This window comes from Chiroxiphia lanceolata, chromosome 1 (assembly GCF_009829145.1).
Source record: "Chiroxiphia lanceolata isolate bChiLan1 chromosome 1, bChiLan1.pri, whole genome shotgun sequence".
NCBI classification, from domain to species: Eukaryota; Metazoa; Chordata; class Aves; order Passeriformes; family Pipridae; genus Chiroxiphia; species Chiroxiphia lanceolata.
Genome location: NC_045637.1, coordinates 40,861,241 through 40,875,101, shown reverse-complemented (window position 1 = coordinate 40,875,101; position 13,861 = coordinate 40,861,241). Strand labels below are relative to the sequence as shown.

At 39.8% G+C, this 13,861-nt stretch overlaps 1 protein-coding gene across 2 annotated transcripts; it reads left to right on the top strand.

Moving 5' to 3' along the window:
* Positions 1 to 2,221: 2,221 nt before the first annotated feature.
* Positions 2,222 to 10,306, top strand: MRPL15 (mitochondrial ribosomal protein L15). Of its 2 annotated transcripts, XM_032706650.1 has the most exons (6): positions 2,222 to 2,382; positions 3,234 to 3,391; positions 5,196 to 5,361; positions 5,850 to 5,973; positions 7,581 to 7,961; positions 9,400 to 10,306. In XM_032706650.1, exons 1-5 carry the CDS (start codon positions 2,284 to 2,286, stop codon positions 7,916 to 7,918), a joined length of 885 nt encoding a protein of 294 aa, XP_032562541.1. In that variant the 5' UTR covers positions 2,222 to 2,283; the 3' UTR covers positions 7,919 to 7,961; positions 9,400 to 10,306. The 2 variants fall into 2 exon arrangements, with proteins under 2 accessions (XP_032562541.1, XP_032562457.1); XM_032706566.1 differs by having other exon boundaries at positions 7,581 to 10,306.
* The last annotated feature ends 3,555 nt before the right edge of the window (positions 10,307 to 13,861 follow it).

Sequence of the window (13,861 nt, the reverse complement as noted above, 5' to 3'; positions counted from 1 at the left end):
TGATTGTTAGGCTGTTTTGATACACAGTATTGATGCCAGGGCATCCTTGTTTTTGCTAAAAGTGGATTATTTTCACAGGTAACTTTTTATGTTTTGATTTGTCTCTGCGTTCGTGTGTGCTCTTGCCTGATGTACTGTACTCAATTCAAGTCTGTTAAGAAAATACAGTTTATGCATAAAAAATTCTAGAGGAGCTTCACATTATGTCAGGTGCTTATTAAGTATGCTGAACCTGATTCCTGCTGTAGATCATCCTTTCGGGACAAAATGATGAACATGAAAATGATGAACAAAATTTTGCTTTCCCTCTCTACTCTGCTATTTACCATGTAAATGTCACTTCTATAAGGTGAGCTACTGCTGAACCTCCAGCCTAAGAAGTCAATAGTCTGCTCACAAATAGAACAAGCTTTTAACATTTTAGTCAGTATAGCTGGAATGATCTTACTTGAATTCCTGGTTGCTTGTAGTATGGCTCAGGGCCACTGGAGAAATGCGAGCTGTCCAGGGATTGGACACAAGCAAGTCGTCAGGCTCGTCAGGATTGCCTGTGCAGGCATGGGGCAGTCTACTGGTTACAGGCAAGTGTTTGAGTAACTGATCATCTGGAATCCTGAAGGAATTGCTGAAAACATCTGAATTGTGAACCTTTCAAAGAGTGGTAAGTTGTCTGTCTCTTTAAAATGAGATCTCTATCACAGGAATGATACTTTTCTACTTTGTTTCAAGTTTCTGTTTAAAGCAGTGAGAGCTTTACAAAGCAAAGCATGCTTTAAATTACCTATTTTTCCCTATCCTGAAGGCTAAAATGAGCTTAGATAAGATGGTTGTCCAGACCAGTATCTTGTTTACTACTACGTTGTAATTTTTCTTAATTTTTTTAAGGGGGTAAGAAGCTATACAGATTTCATACTAAAACTCACAGCATGCTGCAACGTGATTTCCATTTTTACGCCCGTTTACTCTCAGGACTGGCAGAGCTTCTGCATGACCTCCAGTCTGAAGCAGACATTCAACATGGAAGAAGGTATCAGTCAAACAGAAGTTTTGGGATGGAAAGCACAATATTACATGGAGGAATATCATCTGACTTTCACAATAGGAAGTGGCCTTTCTGCTCTGTAACTCCTCAGCAGCAGCTTCTACAATTCAGTTCTTCACTTCAGTAAGCCTGCACCCTGCACACCCTTCCCATCAGACCAATATACTAATGAAAACTGCTGTGTGGCTTTCCAGTAGGTCTGCTTTTAAATTTAAAATATAGAAATAATACATGGGATCAAGTACTGCAGCAGTACTAGGAAAGTCTCTGTCTTGGTCAGCTAGTCTTGGCTGGAGTAGAGTTAATTTTCTTCGCAGTGGCTGGTATGGGGCTATGTTTTGGATTTGTACTGAACACAGGGTTGATAATATAGAGATGTTTTTGTTATTGCTGAGCAGCGCTCACACAGAGCCAGGGCCTTTTCTGCTTTTTGTACTACCACACTGGTGAGGAGGCTGGGGGTGCATTGGGGGTTGGGAGGAGACGCAGCCAGGACAGCTGCCCCCAACTGACCAAAGGGATATTCCAGAGCATATGACATCATGCTCAGTATATAAAGTGGGGGAAGAAAGAGGAAGGGAGATGTTCAGAGTGATGCTGTTTGTCATCCCAAGTAACCATTACGTGTGATGGGTCCCTGCTGTCCTGGAGATGGCTGAACACCTGCCTGCCCATGGGAAGCAGTGCATCAATTCCTTGTTTTGCTTTGCTTGTGTGCATGGCTTTTGCTTGCCCTATTAAACTGCCTTTATTTCAGCTCACGAGTTTTCTGGCTTTTACCCTTCTGATTCTCTCCCTGATCTCACTCGTGAAGGATTGAATAAGCAGCTGCATGAGGCTTGGTGTCTGGCTGGGATTAAACCACGACAGTTTCTAATCGTAATAGATATTGCCAGTGAGTATCTGCCTTAACGCTGTTTGCATTGACACAGAGCACACAGCACCTTGAGCTGAGCCATGTTCAGTGCACCCTCAGCCAGTCGGGTTTCGATGCAGCCTGATGGTTTTAAAGGCTCGGCTTTGAAACACTTGGCTGAGGTCTGTGTGAGTAACAGAACAGTAGGTGCTGTAAAACGACACGCAGTTGGAAGTCCCAGCTCACACATCAGTAAAACACTGGGCCCGCCCCGGCGCCGGCGGCGCGACGCTGCTGGGAAGGTGGGGCGGCGCGGTTTACGGCCGTGCCGTAAAGCGGCTCGGCCGGGCGCGCTGGCGGCTGGCGCCCTTGAAAGGGAGCGGCCATGAGCGGGAATGGCGGCAACAGGGCCCTGGAGCTGCTGCGCTCGCTGCCCAGGGTCAGCCTGGCCAACCTGAGGCCCAACCCGGGCTCCAAAAAGCGGGTGAGTGCCTGCAGCTTGCCGGGGGGCATGCCCGATTCCGGTGTGGTTTGCCTCCGGGAATGTCAGAAGGACAGATGGAGCAAAGTGGAAAGGCAAAGGAGTGGGTGGCGCTGCTGTGTGTGCTAACCCTGCCCTAGCCCTTGCATGCCTTGTGTGTATGGGCATCCACACAGAGAACTGGATGATGAGTGGTGCTGGCTAAACCTCGGGGCCATCGCTGGGGACGGGTGGAAATAGTGAAAGGTCTTTAACACCACATTGTGTGTGGGATGAGGTAATGCGTTTGGAAGGAGGAGGCTAGAAAGCTTACAAAGAAAAGGAATGTGATGCCAGATGACATTCTGGTTACTGTTGCTTTCTCGAAAACAAAACTAAATGTTGGCTTCCCTGTCTCCTTATAAAATGGTAGAGAAAAGAAGAAAGGAAACCAGGAAGAAACCCTTTTGGTTTGAGAGGAATATCAGTAAACAGGGTGATGAGGTTCAAGGGCTGAAACCACAGGAACAGGGAACTGACAGGGAGCACCAAGCAGCGCTCTCCTGTAAGTACTCAGGGCTCCCTGGAGCTGCTAAATAGTACAGAATTCAACTGCAGTTTTGTGCTAGACTCAACCATCCCTGCTATCAAAGGAAGCTGGCTTGTCCCCAGACTATTTGTGCTGCCTGCCTAGAGCTGTGCTCTGCAAAATCGCATTAACTGCTTTCCTATTTTTCCTCTCAGAAAGGATCTATCTCTTCATTTTTCTCAAGAATCAGAATTTTGTTCAGTTGTTTGTATCTCTGAAATCTTATACTTTATAGCTCCTTCTCTCCTGAAGTAGTTGACCAAATGTATTGTTGATTGTTTTCAAGGAAAGAAGACGTGGCCGTGGAAGATACGGAGGTAGGAAGTGTGGCCGAGGTCACAAAGGAGAAAGACAAAGAGGAAATCGCCCCCGATTAGGCTTTGAGGGTGGTCAAACTCCATTTTACTTGGTCATACCAAAATATGGATTTAATGAGGGACATAGGTAAGTTTCTTCACATTTACTTTGAAATTAATCATTGTCTGCTTTTCTTGATCTTTCTTGTGAAGCCAGAATCTAATATGCCAAAACAAGCCTCACTGAAAAAGCTGAGCTTTTATATCTGGTCTTGAAGGTTTCTGTTCCCATACAATGCTGTCACAGGCAGTAGTAACAAAAACATTCCACATCTATCCCACAGGTCAGGAATGAAAAGGCTACTGTGTATTTGTGAATGGTTCAATTTGCAGTTTGATTTCATGCTTCATTTGCTGATATGACTTCATCAAATAACTGTGTGTTTTTACATTTCATTCTTTATGCATGCAGTAGAACTTGCAAACCTGACCCAATATTTAAAGGTTTTCTCTGAGTCTTAATAGTTTTGAAGTGTGATTCAAATTCCATTTCCAGCTACTGTCATCTCCTCCTGTTTGCTTGGATTATTATAAGGGTAAACAAGAAGCACTTTGGGTAGCTGGAGACAGAGTGTAGATCCACAGTCCTACAAAGGAAATGCTACAGAATGCAGACATTGAGCTTCTTATGTTAACAGTGGTCACAAGTTCATGAATAACCAACAGCAAAAATTGAAACTGCTGCTATGACAAGGAATTATTAGGGTCTTGCTGTTTTTAACCACATCTGACAGCACGTGGAAACAAAAAAAGTACTCCATAGTTTCAATGCTGTTTGCAAAATTTTGATGTCAATCTATTGTAGATGTTTCTGTAGGAAACGTGGCAACTGCACTCGAGAGATGCTATTGAGGCACACTGAACAATGTTTCTGCCTGTTTACCTTTACCTCACTCCTCTGTCTCCAGTGGTGTTGCTTCACTTGTTGAGCTTTCACTCTGTTAGGAACTGTCTGACAGCGCAAATTCTGTTGCTTACCTTTCTTACGGAGCCTGGCAATGACAGAGATGAGCTGCTTCCCAGTTTTTTTGCTGCCATTCACAGATTTCCAATGGCAGCAGTCAAACCGATTGTAGGAAAAAGTTCTGAGCTCCAGCATAAATGGTGTGCAGCAGGCACAGTCACCAGCACTGGGAAAACTGTTCTAGGGGTTTATTTGTCTGGTAAAGTTGGAACTTCAGAAAACACAAAAGTAGGTTCTGCTGAAGCCGATGGCTGTTGACAGGAGATTCTAGCTCCCTTTGGGGATGTGGGTTAATTGCATATTTTCTCAATGTTTCACTTCCTTGGTGGGGTTTTGAGGAAGGTTCCATTCAGTATTTCTGAAATGCTGGGTACAGTGGTAATGGACTAAAAAATCTTGTTGGATATAAGCTATGCAGGAGCACATACAGTGTTTGGCTGATAGTCTTTGACTAAATTTGTATGGGAAAAGAGGGGATGTTTGTTTTTTTGACTGTCTATCAGTGAAGCTCCTAAGCTGGATTCACTTTGAAGGTGGTAGTTATTTACAATCTCGTTGGCTTACCAAGAATTGCTGGCACTTTAATTTCTTAGTAATTTTTGCTTCCTTAGACCAGTCAGTAGGCAGAGAGGTATTATCGACTGAAGTCAACTCAGCAACAGCAGAATGATTAATATCATATTGGAGATAGGAGTGTGTGGGCAAACCTGAAGGCACCGTGGAGTCTTGGATTGTAACTAGGGCTTGTATTTGCGGTAAATTAAAATTTTTACTTGTAGACAGGAGTATTTTAAACATTTGCTTGGTAGTTTGAGGAGTAGGTAGAAACCGGAATATCTCAGTTGACCGGTTGCTATTAAAGCTTCATATCTGTAAATTTCTCGTTGTTTTGTTTGGGTTGATTTTTGGTTTTTTCTTCTCTCCCCAGCCTCAGACGTCAGTATCAACCACTCAGTCTTCAGAGGCTGCAGTACCTGATCGATTTGGGTAGAGTTGACCCCACACAACCAATTGACTTAACACAGCTCATCAATGCCAGAGGTGTAACGGTGCAACCTCTCAAGAGGGATTATGGTGTCCAGCTGGTGGAGGAGGTAGGCATTGTAACACACCTACTACTTCAGGCTTTCAAGTTTTCCACCCCAGGCTGTCAGATTGTCATTACCATGTTTTGGAATCATCTTTGCTTTTCTGAATTAGTTTGCTGTGGAATTTTTGTGTATAATAAATCCACTAGAGGGCACTGCATGTCAGCAAAAAAAACCCCCAGAAAATTTCAATACCTGATATGCTGCAAAAACGAGAGATAAGGAGCACATAACAAAAGGTTGAACAAGTATTTTACAACAGAAGACTAAAATGTACCAAAGAAATATATGAATATTTTGGAAAGGCAAAGTTGTTTTCATTCAACCCAGGTGACTGGGTGAGTGAGAGCAATTTGGTTCCCATCTTGGTGCAGGAAGCTGACAAATTCTAATATTTTGCAGGATTTAATGTTTCTTATAACTTTTTAGAGAAGAATAGATGTATGTCTTAAAATAGTAATTTTGATGTTTCTCTAATGTGTTGAAATTTACAGGGTGCTGATATTTTTTCAGCAAAAGTAAATATTGAAGTGCAGAGGGCATCTGAGTTAGCAATTGCAGCCGTAGAAAAAAATGGAGGTGTTGTGACAACATCATTCTATGACCCAAGGAGTTTGGGTAAGAATTTCTTTTAATTTGTGCCTTTTTTTTTTCTTTGAATGTGCAAAGATTAAATGATCCCAACCACAGCTTCAAACAGAGTTCTTAATAGAAAGTAATCAGCTGCTTCTTCTATTCTAAAAGTTGCAAAACCACAGAGTTATGCAAATATTTGTAGAATCAGAGAATATTTTGGATTGGGAAGGACCTTAAAGATCATCTAGTCCCAGCTCCCAACGATGAATGGTAATGCATCCTCAATTTTGCTCAATTTTCACCTGTTTAGTCCTAGCAGTGTCAGCAGTTCATTTACCAATCAACCAGCTAAAGAAATCTGAGTAGCTTTGTAAATAGAAGAATTAATAACATTGTTTCTCAGAATTGTTTTCTTCTGTTTCACACGTTTGGTAACACTAAGAAAATTCAGGAAAAAATGGGTTTAAAAGCTGCTGTGGATACTTACAATTTTTAATTTAAAATGCTTTTCCAGTTAAAGTGAGGAAGTAAGTAAGTTACAGAAGCTCAGAATCATTCCAGTTAAAATGGCTATTGTTTCAGAACACTTTCACTGAAGAATAAGGCTTTGCTTTGCTTGAGGCTGCATCCTGCCTAACATTCATTCATGCAGTTTTTATTGACAATAATAGAGCTTTCATGTGTGAATAAGGCTGGGAAGAAGAGGAATAGACATTTTTAGTCTGTAGAATATCATCCTGGAGTGATACAAGTTCTTTTTATTTCCAATCCAGAAAATAATCAAAATAATGAGGTTAAAAGGTCCTGAAATATAATTTACCAAAATCAGTAAAACTTGAGGAGGAGAGGATAGTTCCACAAGACTAAATAGGTGCATATGCCATTGATACTTTATTTAAAATACTTATAGAAGCACTACATTTGACATTTGTTGGTACAATGTGTGAATAGCCATGCAAAAGCATTGCTTCAAACCTGGAAATAGTCCTTTAAATAAATGGCAGCATCCAGATTAGTTATGCTTATCTTTCTAAAGTAGGCATTCTTAATGTGTTAGAAGTAATGACTCATCCAGATTGACACTACAAATATCAATTAAAACAGACTTGTTTATTTGATGAAGTGAAACTCGCAAACCACTCTCTCATTCTGAGCAAGAATATTCTTGAGATTTGTTGTTTTGCTTGATACTTTTTAATAAGAGTTTAATAATTTATTTAGTACAAAATAAGGAAGTGTCATTCGATGTTTTTAAATATGTATTATAAAGAGACAAGGACTCCCTGAAACATCATCTCAGCCTTGGCCATATTGATCAACATCACTGGTCTACTCTGGCCTCCAATCAGGAGGTCTGGAGATACACCATCTATAACGCTGCTGTTTCCTTTGAGAACTCACGCAGGATCACTCTCGAGGAGAAAAGACAATGCAGAAAGAATCGTGTCTTGCGGAATATACCATCCAAGGAGTCTTTCTGCTGTGCCTTTTGCAATCGGTTACGTCTGTCTCGTATTGGCCTCATTAGCCACCAGCGTGCCTGTAATAAATGTGAATAGAGCCTTCCCAAATCTTCGTTCGCGAAGCCCAGCCATGAGATGAGATGAGATGAAGTATAGTAACTAATTTTCTGTCATGTTTGCCCACAGGAATTTTGTGTAAGCCAGTACTGTTTTTTCTGCGTGGCCAGCCTATTCCGAAGCGAATGCTTCCACCTGAGGACCTAGTGCGTTACTACACAGATGCCAGGAACCGGGGTTACCTGGCAGATCCATCTAAGGTTGCGGAAGCCAGGCTTGAGCTTGCCAAGAAATACGGCTACATCTTACCAGACATAACCAAGGATGAACTATTTAAGATGTTAAGCGCACGCAAGGATCCTAGACAGATATTTTTTGGTCTTGCTCCAGGGTGGATTGTAAACCTGACAGACAAGAAAATTCTAAAACCAACTGATGAGAGTCTCTTGAAATACTATAGCACATGAATTCAGGACTGGAGACAGCTGCAGGTGTTCAGGAAACATCTGGGTATGAAATAATGGATAGAAGTGGTGTGTTGTTTGTTTGTTTTTAAGACTTCTATTATACTAGACGAAACATAAATTTTTGTTCATGTAATCTTCTGGTGTAGCTCTCAACTTTTTTATTGTCATAACACAGTGTATTGAAAGTCTTAAAATTGAAAACAGCATAGAGTCTGATATAAAGTATGGGTTTGGGCACTTTCTCTTGTGATGGTTTGCTAGTGTTTTTTTCAGACAGAGGGTTTCCATATTGCATTGGTTTCAGAGGATAATTCCAAAGCGTAGTTTGACCTAATAATTAGTTTATATTTCCCCCTTCAATTTAAAATCGGAAATATGACTGTACAGACCTAATATTAGTTTTACAATAGTATTGCGTAAAATTATAAGTTTTAGAAAATGTATCTTGACTACCTCTAAGAGGCAAACCATCTATTTTTGGTTGGGGAAAAATAAAAACAGCAAGAAATAGCAAAGTTCAAAAGATTTCATTAACCTCTCCCATTGCATAGCTGTGTTTTGGATTTTGCCATTGCCATCAGTAGCACTAGAGCTTGAGAGGTCTTGACTTTTGTCCTATTTCTTCATATGCAATTGAGAAAGACAGGGTGTGCAGTTTGAAGTAACTTTCTATCTACACTTGGGCGGGGGGGGGAAGATTGCTCTTAAATCAATGGCTTTTATTATTCAAACAGAATTTAAAACTTGTCCAGACAGAATTGTAGTGTCATTAATAAAAATGCAGAGGAGAATCCAGAGTCGTTGAATGACAGTGGCTGTAGATTATGAAGGATGGGGATGTGATGGACAAAGTACACAGTTAGGATTCAGCTTCCAGCTTGATCACAGGTTGCATCTGTGACAGTGGACAAATGAATTTAAATATTGTGAGAAGGTATGAACAAACTGGTTGTTTATGAAAAACAGTGTTTTAATCACACCAACTTGGTGTGATTGTTTCCAACAAACTTTTGTTTTATCAATCTCTCCAGAATACTACATTGTTACTATGCAAGAATATTTTAAGTTTCATACAGAAGCTTAGGATTGGGTGTTTGGGATGATGAGCCAGGCAGTAAAGATGGGTGAGAGAGGAGATCGAGTTAGCCTATCAGAACTTGCTCTGATTCCTTGGAAGTTAATGAACTGCTTCACAGCTACGTGGTTTAGTGGAAGCTGATTTGGCTTCAAAATAGGGATAATTTGGTTATTAGAATGCAGGAAACAGTCCAGGAGATCAGAACACGAGAAGTCGTCTTGCTTTCCAATTTTCATGTGCCTTTGCAAATGCTACTTAGAGTTTCCTGTAGCTGCCGAACCATCCTATCTCATAGAGGAAGTCCTCTGTGTACCAGAATCTCCTGTTTCTCCTGTATAACACCTGTATTTTCTGGGATGCCTCAGTGGGGGAGGATTTAAAAACAATTTTCTTTTTCTTTCAGAGAATAAAAAGAAATGGATGAATTTTTGTTGGTGTTTGTCGACCAGCCCAGATTTTTCCTTCACTCAACAACCTGCCTTGTCAATTAATATGAGCATCTGTAATCACAAAACAATATAAAGCAAGTCTTCTATTCTCATTCTGATTAAATAATCTGAAATCAAGAGATTAAGAATAGAGAGTCACTAATTTTTGACAATTTACTCTTCAGCTTCTATTGTTCATTGTTAATGTGTGATGGATGCTGTCAGTAATGGTTGTTCTCCTGACTTGTGGTTTAAGTGTAGGTGAAACAGAGCAAAACAACAACCATATAAAATTGGATTATGAATAGCAGGAATTTGGTTTTAGTGGCATTAACATTCGTATTTTATAAGCTACCCAGCACTTTTTTGGCATGTCAAGAATAATACTGTGTGCCAAAAAAAGTACAGTTGGTGTTAACTTGAATGTGAAGTAAATAACTTTCTCACTTTAGATGTATCCTGTCCTGCATCCTGATGATTGTTGGTTTGGAACCTTAAATGACAAGCAATACTTTCTTTTTTTTTCAACTTTTTTTTTAAACTTTTTTGTTATTACAATAACTTTACAATAACAATATTACTACTGCCTCCATTTGGGAAGGAGTTGGAGGGGGGGAAGAGTATTTATTGCCTTCCCTTATTTGTGCCATAATGTTTCTGTTTTTATGAATCAATTCACAATTGTATTTTGTGGAGGTGGTGGTACTCAACAGGAAAGCTACTTAACTGGAAGTGAAGAAGGAAGTTAGTCATATTAGTGAAGACCAGAAGACAAAAGTGTTTATGTATCATTGTGTATTTTGGGGAGGAGAAGACTGGGGAAAGGCAAGTTTGTTTCCATTCCTGCTCTTTGTATTAAAATGAACAAATTGCTCTCAGCAATTTTTTTTCTAAGTCAACTTCTTTGATACACACACGCGTGCACACGCTGGTTTCTCTAGGTCTCTAAATGGTTTTCAGGTGAAAGGGTAACTTGGATAAAATGATAACAGTGAAAGAAAGAATGAAAACAGGAAACAGATGTCTGGTGACGTTGAGGGATTGGATAGCACTTATTCAGTGAACGATGTCTTAGTCACAAGGCAGCTGTATCCTGGCTCTGATACTATAACGCTACAAATACCTTGGAGCCAAAACAGCCACGTTCCACCAGATCCGGTCATTCTACTTTATAAAGGTGATCTTTTATCATCTTATAATTGGGGAGGGCAAAAAAGGGCTGTATGTTCCTCTATTTAAAATATGCAATGCTTGTCTTTTTTTCTCACTTCTATTTACAGTAGCCAGTGTTTTATATCAGTTGTTTGGATTTTTATTTACTAGTGAAAAAAGTGACAAGGCTATAGAGGATTTCCTGTTCTTTTTATCTCATCAGGAACACAAGTCTCCTAGCAACCAAATATGGAATTATCAAAAACACAAGTAAGTTATTGACAAGGTTTCTAATAAATCCATCATAAACAGCCTCCCGATGGACTGAGGGTCAGGCTCACTGGTGCAAGACTCTTAAAACAACACTGGCATCTAAAGCCATGCTCTTTACTTAGGAATATGAACCATGTTTTCATGCTCATAAGATAAATGATTGCCTTGGATATCCTGTTTTGATAGGAGTTTTTTGTATGCAACAGTCTGTTACACAGCAAGAAGCACCCAATCTGCTGTAGCCAGAAAAGCATTATCAGGTAGCTCAGGAAAAGAAACTTATTTGTTTCACTAAATGCTGAAAACCGTGTCAATTTTTATCAGCAGCATCATACTTTGAAATGGTTCCTTGATAAAACTGATCACCTGTGTTCAACTGCAATCAAAATAAAGGCCTCTAAACAAGTACATACCTTGTTTTATACCATGATAATTAGAAATCACCTGTTTCTGAGGAGAGAAACTCTACGACCTGCAGCCAGTCAATGCTAGAATTACAGGTGGTTGCCTGCAGACTCGAAGTGAATTAAAATATATATATGTGTGTTTTCCCTTTTGCTCGTATGTACAGTAATGACATGCTGGCTTCATTATGCTTCATACAGAATTTGCATTTAGCAATCAAAAGTTGACTGTACCATCCACGGATTTCCAAAAAGGAATACATTAATAAATCAGTGGCTCTGCTCCGAATCTTCACTGGCAGTGTGCCAACATTGTTTTGACATAGAAGCATAATTGATGTTGGTGCTCCAGGAAGTCATATAAAGGTGATCAATTATGAAGATAGCTTCCCATTACAATTTTATTATTTTCTATTATTCTATTATTTCTCTTTTCTATTATTTTCTATATTAAAATTTTAAATGCTAGTGTAAAACTAATTTTGCACTGTTGAACTCTCACAAGTTCTCTAAATAATTTGAAATTGTTGCACAAGTCCCATATTCTAAATATTTAACTGTTATATTTACATATCTCTGAAATAAAAAAGATACTCTGTCTATGTAAAATGACCAGTTTAATATTCCATATGCAGCTTTATTTTTAAAAATTTTCTGAAGGATGGGATCATATCCTTCTGAAGGAAGGATATGATCAGCTGGGAATAGTTTTACATAACTCACAGTCTGTACTTTAGTTTATTGTTATGGTTTAGTCTATGAAAAGATGTAGTTAGAGGTCCAAGTTCTTGCCTATTAGAAGAAAATTATGAACTTTTTAAGCTCCTTTATCTCCTAGCCCAGGTGGTTCGTCTTGGTCTTTTGTAACAGGAATATATGGCATTGTCTAAAGAAGTGTGGTTTCTCAATGGAAGCAAACTATCCTCAGATCTATTTTGTCTCCTTTGCTTAATGTTCCCTCTCATGCATCTGCATCTTCCCAAGGTCCCTTCTCACCTCTCCTGTTGCAGTGGTGGGAACTACAGGGCTTGATCATTCTCACAGTGTCATCCTGTCTGGCCCACTCTGGGTTTGAAAATCTGGTTGTTTTATGTGCCTCTGGAGCAGGAAAAGTGTTGATCATTCCTGCATCTGTTTATATGAGGGGGTTTTTCGTGGCTTGAGTTTCCTGGACTGGTGTTGCTTTTGTTGTTAAAAATGTCAACAGCAATGTTGTTTACTCATTAACCTTGTAGATTCCAAGACATATGCAGAGCAGCTTGGAGGGCCCTTAGAGCAATGTATTTGGCATTTATCAGTCACTGAACACTCCTAGAAGAGTGCCTGTGCACTTAGTTCAGAATTGCACACACTAGATACAAATCTGAACAGATGAATAATTTTGCGTTCAATGCACCAATGCCCAAATCAGTCTCTCCTTGTACTTTTCTCCAGCCTCTGTAAGATTCATTCTGTCTCCTGGTTGGATTGTCCTGTCTGTCTATGAATATGGACAGATTAGTCCATATTTAGCCTGAAAGCCTGCCATGTCTTAATATTTTTATTGTTATTCCTTGGGCAGCTAGAAGTTTGTGGACATAGAGCAGTCTATGAAAAATAAGTTGATGTGTAAATTCATAGTAAACTAGTTATCTAGGGATTTTTGTAAGGCTGGTGTAGTTTGCTCCCAGTGTGCAGTACCTTAAGAAAATAAATTCATTTGATATCTGACAAGGGAGATGCTTTTTTTTCTTTGTTGAATGTAACTGTGGTTCAGGGCTTCTAAAACTGGAATCCAAGTTCCCTATAAAGTTAGTATAGTGAGATATTGTCTTAATTTCAGAATTAATGCAACTCTAAATTTACATTGTTCGCATGTAGACAATAGCTTAATCTCCTTTTATAGGCGGTAGTAATGTGATTGATCCAGTCAGTGGAGCCTGAAGAATCGCTGCACTTAGCTTGGAGCAAACATCTGAGCAATTGAATTACATGCTAGGCTCCACTGACTGTGACAATAGTTGTCACATACAGCACTTTTGCATGCACCCAAAACTTAAGCATCTAGAGCTGAATCCCACTCTTATGTTTTCAGTGACCCAAGATGTTTGAAGTTAGTGGGTGGAAATTCTCGTCAGGATTCACATACACCAGGGGAAATTGTGAAGCTTGATGTACTAGGTTGTATTTGTCTTTGAAAATAAGGATGATTTTTTAATTATTTAATAAACCCACAAGTTAGAGGACATCGGTGCCATGAGAGGTGAGATGCTGACAATCAGACAGTGTTATTTTACAACTATTGGAGACAGCGGCTTTTCTAGGATACAGAAATCTGTGACATCCCCACCCTCTGACTTTCAAGGGGGGTGAGTCCCAGTTCCCAGAGCTGCACTGATATTGGCACTCAAAATTTGCCTGCCTGCCCTCTTTGGCGCTTGTGTAATACATGGCTGATGTTTGTGCTAGCTCTAATGTATGTTTCCTCTGTAAGGGAAGATGGAAATTAAATTTGTCTCCATTTGCAAAAGAAAAAATGGGAGACGAGAATGGTGCCTCTCTTGAGGTGTCTGCTTCAGCAAGTGGTGCTGCTAACGGTTAGAGAAGGTGACTGGGATGCTTAAACACA